The 12,310-nt window shown below is 36.7% G+C and overlaps 1 protein-coding gene across 1 annotated transcript in view; it reads left to right on the top strand.

Moving 5' to 3' along the window:
* Positions 1-12,310, top strand: part of LOC150090034 (queuosine 5'-phosphate N-glycosylase/hydrolase) — an 80,845-nt gene that overhangs the window by 56,223 nt on the left and 12,312 nt on the right. Inside the window, exon 8 of the mRNA XM_090368946.1 lies at positions 11,928-11,995. Within this exon, the coding sequence (XP_090225072.1) occupies positions 11,928-11,995 (68 nt within the window). The remainder of the gene's footprint in view (positions 1-11,927; positions 11,996-12,310) is intronic.

Below are 12,310 nucleotides of genomic sequence, written 5' to 3'. Positions count from 1 at the left end.
GATAGAAGTGCAAATTAAAAATGGATTAGATATGGAAATAGGATTACATTCTCGTACATTCTGTGAAAGTAGTTGATTTCATTGCAAAGGAAATTAAAAAAGAAATATTTAATAAAATTATTGAAAATAATCTGAAAATATGCTTGATTATTGACGAAGCTTCAACAATATCCTGCAAACCAGTTATACTTTTCTTAAAAGTTGAGAATTCAGTTACATCACCAACAATTTTCGTTGAACTAGTTGAATTGGAAAACCAAGATGCAGAGACAATATGTTAGCATTAGCATTAGTAGAGGCATTTGATGCAAGAAAGCAAGCTTATGCAGCATCAGCCAAAAAAAAAAAAAATAAATAAATAAATAAAAAATAACCACTTCCACTTCACCCCTCTGTTTGTTCGAAATACCTGTCCAGCTGAGCCTTAAACTTATTTAGGCTATCAACTTCCACGACAAGGGATGGAAGTCTGTTCCACCCGCTGGCTAAAGGCAAATTTCCTCACGTCTATCCTACATCTGTCTTTCCTCAATTTGAATTTATGCCCTCTCAGGTGATTATTCTGAGCAAGAGGAAGAATCCCATCAGCATTGAGCATGCTCAAACCATTCAAGGCTTTATACACCTCTATCAGATCACCTCGCTGGTGCCTAGTCTCCAGACACTGTAATTTGCAAAACTTAAGCCTTTCTTCGTAAGAGCACCCCTTTGTTCCATTCACCAATCTTGTTGCCCTTCTCTGTACTCGTTCCAGCATCTCTACATCCTTCTTGAAATGAGGCCTCCAGACCTGTATACAGTACTCTAGGTGTGGCCTTATACAAGGGAATAATCACCTCCTTATCTCTGCTAGAAAAATTCCTATATATCATCGACAATACACCATGAGCTACTCTTGCAGCCCGTCTGCACTGCTCAGAAAACTTCATATCTGCCTGCACAACCACCCCCAGGTCCCTTTCATTCTCTACCACTGTCAGTGTAGTACCACTGAGTTGATACGTTGCTCTGGGGTTGCTGTTTCCCATATGTAGTATTTTACATTTGTCAATGTTAAACTTCATTTGCCACCTCTCAGCTCATCTGCTCAACCTTTCCAGATCCTGTTGCAGTAGCATAGTGTCAGTAGTGTCCTTGACAACCCTGCCAACCTTCGTATCGTCTGCAAACTTGGACATTAAGCTTGATATACCATTATCAATATCATTTATAAATACAGAAAACAATAATGGACCCAATACTGAACCCTGAGGGACTCCACTAATAACATTAGTCCACGATGAGCAGTGTCCATTGATTACCACTCTCTGTCTTCTCCCCTTCAACCACCCCTTTATCCATAGCATCAATTTGCCTCCAATGCTACACTGCTCCAATTTGTGCAGCAGTCTTCCATGTGCAACAGTATCAAAAGCCTTTCTAAGATCCAAGTATATAATATCAAAGTTATTCCCTGCCTCCAGTTCTTTTGTGACTGCATCATAGTATCCAATCAAATTGGTCAGGCAAGACTTCCCCTTAACAAAACCATGCTGTGTCTGAGCTATAACTGAAGTCTTGTCTAGATGTTCTTCAGTTATGGAAAGTTTAAATAATGTTGGGCTTACTAAGAACTACCTAGAAAAAAATTTAATAGGATTTTGCTCCGATGGTGCCAGCGTTATGCTTGGGAGAAAATTTGGAGTGAGCACTAGGATTGCAAAAGAGTTTGCAAACATAATAATATGGCACTGTTTAAATCATTGCCTCCATCTTGTTTTAGATGATTCGATAAAGGAAATAAAGCAAGTAAATCATTTAAAAATATTTATTGATAAGATATATACTATTTTTCATCAAACCAATGATGTTATAAGAAAGAGTTTTAAAATATTAATGAAAAAATATTAAATAATACCTGACAAAAAAACAATAAAACTGTTATTTAAGATATTTCCATATTGCTTCTTGATTGGCGTCCTCACTTGCAATTTTCTTTGCTTTTATTCGATCTAGTTTTGTGGACCTCTTTTATTGTTCTTATTTAAGTATTAACTGCATGAAATAATAAACTACCTTCCGGTATATAGTTTTTTTATACTTAGAATGGTCATTAGGGCAGCGAACCGGTTGTTAAATTATTTGAATCCCACCACTGGTCTGATATGATTAGTTTTCTTCTTTATTATATATTTACATATGAAAAATTGGTAGAGTTTTGGGACCAAGATGGGCTGCCTGTAGTTTAAGGTCAACCCTAGCTGTGTGGCATGCTTATCCAGTGCAAAAGGCCGCCATAGCCTAGTGGTCAGGCACGTGGATGCATAAGTACACGTGCCTTGAGTGACTGGGGTTCAAGCCCGTGACTGCTGAATACGGTGCTGTTTCTTGTATTCTGTCTATCTTTTGAACTCCTCTGACCATTTGGTTGTCCCGGAGTATAAAACAGAAAATCTACATCACTATTTTTATTCAAATAAAAAGTACTTAGATATGGCTGCCCATCTTGAAAATATATATTTTATAACTGATTTGGCATTGATGATTGATATTGTAAACGAAATTTCTCTTCTTTCAAATGCACTACAAGCAAGAAATATAGACATAATAAAGGCTGAAAAATTCGTGATAAGATCTATTAAAGCATTTCAAATGCTTGGAAAGGAAAAGGGTCCATACAAAAAAAAGTTATGAATTAATTACTTCAGAAATCTTCAAAAATATAAAATTTGTAGAAAATCATCAATTTGTCAAGCTTCCTCGAGAAAGACTTTTAGAAAACATCATAACGAATTTAAAAAAAAGATTAATGGATTGTGAATATTTAAAAGCAAGTTGTAGCCAATTTTAAGAAAGGAATAAATTACAATTTCTCAATTTTTTGGAGCCATATTACTGGAATATTGAAGAACTACTAGTTCCATGGAAAGCAGCTGAAGAACAATTGCTCATATTTAATGACATTTTTAATTACCAAATTGATATTAATGATTATCGAGATTTCGTGAAAAACATTTTAAAAAATTCCCAGAATTATGCAATTCCTGAAAGTGTTCAAAGAGCTAAAATTATTGTCAGAACATGCTGTAAGTTCAGCAGAAGCAGAAAAGGGTTTTTCAAAGATGAACATAATATGTTCAGAGAAGAGAAGAGAAGTTGTCTAACTGTTTCTAATATATCAAACACAATGACTATTAGTCTAATCGGCCTACCTCTAAAGGAATGGGATCCTACTCCTACAGTGAAAAGATGGTTAAGGATAAATCACTCAGCCGATGATGCTCGGATAAAAGCGAAGAAAATTGCAAGTGAGGATGCCAATCAAGAAGCAATATGGAAATATCTTAAATAACAGTTTTATTGTTTTTTGTCAGGTATTATTTAATATTTTTTCATTAATATTTTAAAACTCTTTCTTATAACGTAATCTAGTTTTGTGGACCTCTTTTATTGTTCTTATTTAAGTATTAACTAATATTAATATTTAAGTATTAATAACATGAAATAATAAACTACCTTCCGGTATATAGTTTTTTTATACTTAGAATGGTCATTAGGGCAGCGGACCGGTTGTTAAATTATTTGAATCCCACCACTGGTCTGATATGATTAGTTTTCTTCTTTATTATATATTTACATATGGAAAAACTCCTTGTCCCAATTCGTTGCTCTCTTAGCCAATGCTTTCTCATATGCAGCCTTGGCCTCCCTGACCTTATTTGTGGTACTATTACAGATCAACTTGTACCTCTTGTAGGCTTCAAATACTTTTCATCGCTCTGTAACTGTCCTATGCTATCATTTTCTGCTCTATTTGACCAGCCAGCTCTGCAGTCATCCATTTCAGCAATCTCCTCCTGCAGTATTTTCTTAAAGGTATGTTAATGGCTTCTATGATTTTTGCTTTTAAAGCATTCCATAATTCAAATGTATTTGCCATCCCTAGGCAATCAACCCAATTCATAGATGCCACACAGCACCTTAAACTGTTCAAGTCCCCTCTTGTGAAGTTAAAATCCATGCATTTACCTTTACTACTATAACATCTTCCAGCTGATGATTGCATGATCACTTCCTGACAATGGTTCCTGTACTTTGAACCCTGTGATGTCATCTGATTCATTAGTAATGATGGGGTCAAGACTATTCTCACCCCTAGTACTTTCTCTAACATGCTGGTACAAATAATAATCATCTAGTTTATTTAAAAAAAATGTTTTCCCCATGGTGAGTTTCCCTCCCACTTATTCTAGTTATTGTGGAGCAGATTAAAGTCACTGTTAATAAGACATTCATGCTTACTCATTCATTCCATCTGCATGTAAAGACTCTCATCATATTCTTCACAATTTCTGGTCTATAGATTAGTAGTAGTAGTAGTAGTAGTAGTGGCACTTGATGCAAGAAAGCAGTGTAGGAGCTTATGCAGCATCAGCCAAAAAAAAAAAAAAAAAAAAAAAAAATCACACCATACCCTCCAATTGCCTGTCCAGTTCCTCCTTAAATTTATTTAACCTATCAACTTCCACAACGACAGATGGAAGTTTGTTCCAGCAATTAACCACCCGCTGGCTAAAGGCAAATTTCCGCACATCTATTCTACATCTATCCTTTCTTAATTTGAACTTATGTCCCCGTAGGTTCGTATTCTGAACAAGTGGGAGGATCCCATCAGAATTCAGCGTGCTCAACCCATTCAAGGCCTTATAGACCTCAATCAGATCACCGCGCAGGTGCCTAGTCTCCAGCCACTGCAATTTGCAGAACTTAAGCCTCTCTTGGTAAGAGGATCCCTTCATTCCCCTCACCAATCGTGTTGCTCTTCTCTGTACACGCTCAAGCAAATCTACATCCTTCCTAAAATGAGGCCTCCAGACCTGTACGCAGTACTCAAGGCGTGGCCTGACCATTGCCTTATACAGAGGGACAATCACCTCCTTTTCCCTGCTAGCAAAATTCCTATATATCATTGACAAAACCCCATGACCTGCCCTAGCAGCCTGTCTACATTGCTCAGAAAACTTCATATCTGACTGCACAATTACTCCCAGGTCTTTTTCATTTTCTACCACCTTAAGTGTAGTACCACACAGTTGGTACGTTTCTCTGGGGATACTTCTACCCATATGCAGTACTTTGCATTTGTCAAGGTTAAACTTCAGTTGCCACTTCTTAGCCCATCTGCCCAAATTATCTAGATCCTGTTGCAGTAGCACACTGCCATTACTGTCATTAACAACCCTGCCAACCTTCGTGTCATCTGCAAACTTCGACATTAAGCTTGATATACCTTCATCAATATCATTGATAAATATACAAAACAACAGTGGACCCAACACCGAACCCTGTGGGACTCCACTAATAACATTAGTCCACGAAGAGCAGCACCCATTGATTACCACCCTCTGTCTTCTCCCACTTAACCATCCTTTTATCCATTGTAGCAACTTACCCTTAATACCATTCTGCTCCAATTTGTACAGTAGTCTTCCATGCGCAACAGTGTCAAAAGCTTTCCTGAAATCCAAGTATATGATATCAAAATTATTTTTTGCATCCAGTTCCTTTGTGACCACATCATAATAACCAATCAAATTTGTCAGACAAGACTTTCCCTTAACAAACCCATGCTGTGTCTGAATTATTGCTGCAGTCTTGTCTAGATGATCCTGCAATGCATCTTTAACCAGTGACTCCATTATTTTACCCGGAACAGAAGTTAAACTAACTGGTCTGTAATTATTCGTGTCACCCTTCGAACCTCCTTTGTGAATTGGAGATACATTTGCACATCTCCAGTCCGTGGGAACCTCCCCTGAATCCAAGGACGCTCTCATAATTATGGCTAAGGGTTTGCTTAGTTGCTTTGCCGCCTCCTTTAATATAACTGGATAGATCCCATCCACCCCAGGTGCCTTTCTTATGTTTAACTTCAACAATTTCTCCTCCACTTTGCTCTCAGTTATTACAAAATCATTAAGCACACTGCTACAATTTGATAACCTTCTTCCATTTTCAATCTGTAATGATTCCTCACGTGTGAATGTAGATGCAAAATACTCATTCAGTTTGTTTGCTATCTGCGCAGGATCATCAACAGTCGAACCATCGATGTCAAGTGGACCAATCATATTCAGCCCCTTCCTTTTAGAGTTTATATAAGTAAAGAAATCCTTGCTGTTTTTCTTAGCATCTTTTGCCAAAGATTTCTCGTAATCCGCCTTTGCCTGCCGAACCTCCTTTGTGACCTGATTACAGACTAGCTTATATCTGCTACAGGCTTCTGCGTCGCCTGATAATTTATATGCATCCCATGCATTTTTCTTCTCTGTCACGAGTCTCATTAGTTCATTTGATAACCATTTAGGCCTAAACCTTGAGCAATATTTCTTCATCGGTATGAAAAGTCTAGTAGCTTCCACGATTAATTCCTTGAATGCTTCCCACTTAGAATTTACTGTTTGTAACATCGTCAGTCGATCCCACTGTACAGAATTTAAAAACTGTCTGAGACCACTGTACTCCCCTTTACGGAAGCAAAAACCCTTTCCTTTACCCCTGACGGTAGTTACCTCTTTGAGTAAATCCCACTTCAGCACACTGTGATCACTGCCACCTAGTGGTTCCTTTATCTGCAAATTCTTAATACACGAATGATCACTGCTGATAACCAGATCAAGAGTATTACTTTCTCTGGTTGCCTCTCGAACATGCTGCTGCAGAAAACAATCATCCAATAAATCCACAAAAGTCTGACTAGTGTGTGAGTGCCCAACCCACAAGTTCCAGTCAATATCTGGGAAGTTAAAATCCCCCATTATAAGACATTCTGATTTACTGGCCCACTCTATTTCTCCGTACAATTGTTCATTGTACTCATTCGAGTCATTAGGCCTATAACACACTCCTACTCTTATTTTTGCTTTTGCAGTGCTTATGTCACACCAAACTGACTCAACAGTGCACTGTCCATCTATATCAACTGGATGCACTTCTTTTGATTTTATGTTTTTCTTAATTAACAGCATAACACCTCCTCCCTTTCTGTCCTGTCTATCCTTTCTGTACACATTGTACTCCCCAAATTCCAGTTCTGCATTCCTTATATCTTTGTGACACCACGTCTCTGCTATCCCAACAATATCCGCCTTTGATGTCTTGACCAACACTTCAAATTCATCAAATTTATTTACTATACTTCTAGCATTGGTATACATGCAAGCATACATGCTCCTATGCCTATTCCTTATTACCCTAACACATCCCATATACCCAACTATTCCAGGATGACTGCCATCCGTCCCTGAAACCCCCAACACCCCTCGCTCCAGGTCGCTTCTTATTCTAATAGAAGTTGTGCAAGAATCACCTTCACCTCTGCCTGCGGTTACTGTTAAACTATTAGTCTTTGTATCCCCCCAAGCTAGCAGTTTTCCGACCCACCTAACACTGCCTCGATAGCATCAGCAAATATTCTTGCACCCTTTCTATTTAAGTGTATCCCATCCCTGTAGAAGCAATCTCTCCTGTTAACAAGTACAGTCCAGGCTGAAAAAAATTCTACCCCTTGAGCCTTGCACAATCTTTCCAGGGCCGAATTGATCGACAAGGCTCTCATCATATACTCCCTCCTATCGTGTCTGGGCAGAATTGCAGACACTTTTAAATTCAACCCTAATTCTCGGCTTTTTTTCAACAGTGACCTGTACTTGTTGAGTAATTCTGCCGGTCTCCTACTCTTAATATCATTAGTGCCAACGTGTACAACTATATCACCTTTTGTGCCCTTGAAAGATGATATCCGCTCTACAACGTCATCAACCTTTGCCCCTGGCAGACATACCCTGGTCCTGTTCCATCTATCCTTTTTACATAGCATGTTCCCCGTTTCCCTGACAATAGAGTCACCAACAACTAATAGTTCCTGTGGGACCAGCGCATTCTGCCTTGGGGGTTGCCGCTGTGTTGCGTGATGACCAAGTGCAAGCTCTGGCGTTGATGTGGGCAGCTGAGAGCTTGATGGGCCCCTCAATTTATTTCCTTCGAGGGCATCCACCCTGTCCTTCAAACTCTCATATAGGCCCATAACAACGCTGAGTTGTCGCCTGATTTCCTTACACTCCTTACATCGCGCACACACAAAGACATCCCCCATGGCAATATCATGTTCCGTTCCAGAGAGTTCGGCAAACATTTCACAAGTTGCACATTTTTTTAGGCTGTGACGCATTGGAGAATCGCCCCCCTCAGTTCTCCCCCGAGTCACAACATTCCTGCCACTTTGTGCCCGTTGCTTTGCTGCTCTAGTTCGGGGCATGGTAGTTTAAATTAATAAAATCAATAAATTAAATGTCAGTAGTATTTGAATAGAAACTATGAAATAGAAACAGTGAAGCGTATTACTATATAATTATGCGTTAGAGCTACCGCAATTAAAAAATTTGAATTCCCTACAAAAACTTTGAATTCCCTATATACAAAAACAATGGCTACAAAAATCGAACAAAAATAACGGTTTTACCTATCGTAAGTAAAATCCACAAAAACTCTTTATCTAAATTAAAATAAAAAATAACCAGCGTAACTATAACTATATGACTACGTATTAAGTACAATATAAAACAACAATCATGTAAACAAAAGGCAAACACTTATCGTTTTTGCGGAGCCTGTAACTGTCAGCTGTAACTTTTAAGTAGAGTCAGCGCCCTCCTACTCTATGTTTCTTTGCTTCCAACTAACTCACACCGCACAGATTCTATGCTGGCAGACATTACTTCAGGCTCAGCAAAAGCTCTTTTCACACTCTGGCTGCTTTTGATAAGAAGCATGACCTCTCCACTTCCTCTAACTTCCCTAAGTACATTATACATACATTAGTGGAACTTGTCATCACCAATTTCTAGGTGACAGCACGTTTCTGTTAGCCCCATTATATCAAAATTAGTTGTCCTAACTAGGAGTTCAAATTCAGCCATTTTATTGATAAATTACATAAATTTTATTATTTTACTCAGAAATTACAAAACCATGTAAAATGGCAAAACATTTTTATGTTCAAATGAATAGTGTTGTTCTGTTACACGATAAAAAAAAAAAACATGATGTTACATGATGAATCATACCAATTACTGTTGTATATAATTGGTGTGGCACTGCATACTAGCACTCTGATGTGTCTGTTACTTGAGTTTCAGGTTCCATGATGACTGCCTCATTGTTTATGTAGTGGCATTTGTTAAACTGTTATTATGGGAGACCCTACAAATCTGTTTACTTTTGCTGAGTTAACTGATTTTAATTTACTGTGAGATATATAAGAATTTTGGAGCTACTATTTGCAGATATGCTGAAAATTTTTAATTCAACGGGTCCAAACTGTAAAACATTTGCTGCTGTGGAGAAATCACTTAGATAATAGATACTCTGAAATCATTATGAGTAAGTGCTGGTGGAGAATGATTTCAACAAACTGCAGATGCCGAAGAGCAAATACTTCATGCTCAACAGCAGCAGAAGGTTATCCTGCCATGTTTCATTTGCAAGTGTATGGAGGATGTTACGTGAATAGCAACTGTATGAATTTTGTAAATTTTATGAAAAAACCACTCTTTTACCATGTGAATAATGCAAGTACAGTTTTATTCAAACTATTTGTATTATTCACATTCAAAGGAATTTGAATAATGTAGTTACCATTGTATTTATTTCACAGGATCTGAATAAATGCAGAAACTTTTACAAGTAGTTCATTTTGCAATGTACATGTGGTCCTCAGTTTTTGAACCATATTCTGTTACAGATGAATCATGTTTTACAAGAAATGGAATTTTTGATTCTTAAAACACTCATATCTGGGCCAAAGAAACTCTACATACGTATACTTTCCAACCCTCATCATCAACATATCTTTTCCTTTAATGTTTGGTGTGATGTTTTTTAAGGGACAAAACAGTCTTATTGGGCCTTTTACCTTTCAGGAATGGCACTCCTACATTTTTACAGAACAGTTTGTGGTAACTATTGAAAAATATCCCTTGAAAATCTGCAGTGGATGTGGTCCGTGCATAACATTGCATCAGCCCACTTTTCCCATGATGTTTCTGACTTTTTTAAATATTGGGTACAATAATCAGTGAATTGGTTGGAAATCTTGTAAAATGGTCACTACAATCATCATACTTCACACCCTTAGATTACTTTGTGTGGGATTGTATAAAATTCATGGTTTATTCCTTGCATATTACTAAGCAGAAAAAAAATTAGTAATTGCATTTTGGAAGCTGCTGAACCCATTAAGGATAGTCCTAAAATAATAAGACATGCTAGGGAATCATGGATTTATCACACTAAATGCTTCATTGAACATTTTATTACTTAATGATTAAAATGTACCCAAATACTGGATAAGTTGAAACACATAATAATGTGTCTATAATTGAATGTTATATAGGACAGCATCAGACAGTATACTGCATTGGTGGAAGTGTGAAAAAGAGAAAGAGAACCAGTGAAGGTAAAAGAAGGTATTAAAAACTATGCTAAAGGTTGAATTTCAATCTCACCTGAAGATGCAGTAGAACTTCTCCTCTAGCTCTTGCATTAATGAACTTGATAAATCTTCTCCTCCTGCGACCAAAAATATTCCATTCTGTGTTGTTCTTGATCTTTCTGCAAAAGGATGTTAGAAGAATCTTAAACAACCTTTAATCCTGAGAAGTTTCCAGGTTCTGATGACATTTCTCCACTTCTTAAAACCTATGTTCCAGAGATAACTCATATTTTGTTGCCTTTTTACATTCTTTTATTCCATTGGTCTTTTCTCTCCTGCATATAAATTGGCAATTCATATCAAGCCAATTCCTGAATAGTATGATAAATCTCTCTCTTCCAATTATTGTTCCATTGATTTACCTACATTCTTTCTAAAGTAATATACATCAACCACCAGCTTTTTGAAACCTTTCATGTGATTAGTTTTTTAGTTAATTACATGCAAATTTTGTATTCAATTTGAGTACTAATTTTAAATATCCACTTTTCAGATTTTTAATTAAATATTACTACTGACATTTTATATAAAAATATTTTGAGAGCTGGAAACCTAACCCAACTTTTCTCAATAGGTCTTTTTTCCTTGCAAATGTGAAGGTCTTCAGAAATATAACCCCCTGCAGTTGGTAAGTCTCTACCATACAGCAATTTCAGATTGTATGGTGGAGTTTAAAAAATTCTTAGAGAAAGTATAGGATGTCTCATTCCAACAACAAAGTTTATATGGTGTTATTGTGCGGGACTGCTCTTTGTGGTTTGGACTAGAGCATTGATAGGAGTGCCTATATTTCTCAGGCAATGTGTTATATTGAAGTGACTCCTGCATGTACCAGCATGATGACACTCAATATCAGAAGCTTGGCTTGTAGCTGCCTGCTTTGTGATCTATGACATTGCAAAATTGGCTGGCACAGAGTCAACCTAGTAGGAAAAGCACGTAGTATAGTATGTAATGTCAAAAACCATAAAATTTTATACAGTATTTGCTCGCTTGAATTCTGTGAAACATACTTTCTTTGAAACAACTGAGCAAAATATCAGCTACCTACTGCAATAAATTGGTCTAGAGTATTCCAAAAAGTCAACTACTATTAATAAGCCAAGAGTGGGTCTACGTATTAATAATTCCTTCAGCATTCATCAGATTTTTGAAAAATATATATCTCATAGCTTCTTTTTTTTTTTTCCCAGAAAAAAAATGCCATTTTGTGCTTAGGAGTGTTATTGTGTGCATACACATTTAATATAAAATATAATGTTTATGTAGACTTTTAATGAATATGTTATGGAAATAAGAGAAGGGAAACAATTATAGAATGCTGTATCTATTATATTGCTTTAATTAATTTTGTTAGTATTACACTTTTTTTTTCTCATTTTGTTTTCTTGTACAGATCACTTATTACAGAATGGAGAGAGGCTAGAGGTTGAAATAAGAGGCTGTACTATTTGGGCTGTAGAGGTAATATTTTATTTATATAAATGTTTTTGAGTGATCAGTTATTTTACTGTAAACTTTTGTGCACCATTTCAAAATTAAAACATATTTCCAATACATTCTTTCCAAATTTACAGCTTTTTTAAAAGCTACAAAAACCAACCATTTATTACACATGATGATTAAGAATACACCCCTGTTATTACTGACATTTCTGGAAATTTTCATATTAGTCACCTCTGCGCTAGCTGAATAATTTTTTCCCCACGAGCACAATGTTATAATGGGAGGTTGTATTCTTGATGAACCTTGAAATTAAAAAAACACTTTTTTTTCATA

The sequence above is a fragment of the Mastigoproctus giganteus genome, chromosome 2, assembly GCF_048544385.1.
Source record: "Mastigoproctus giganteus isolate SK-2022 chromosome 2, ASM4854438v1, whole genome shotgun sequence".
NCBI classification, from domain to species: domain Eukaryota; kingdom Metazoa; phylum Arthropoda; class Arachnida; order Uropygi; family Thelyphonidae; genus Mastigoproctus; species Mastigoproctus giganteus.
The sequence above is the reverse complement of the archived record's forward strand: the minus strand, read 5'-3'. Positions and strand labels throughout refer to the sequence as shown.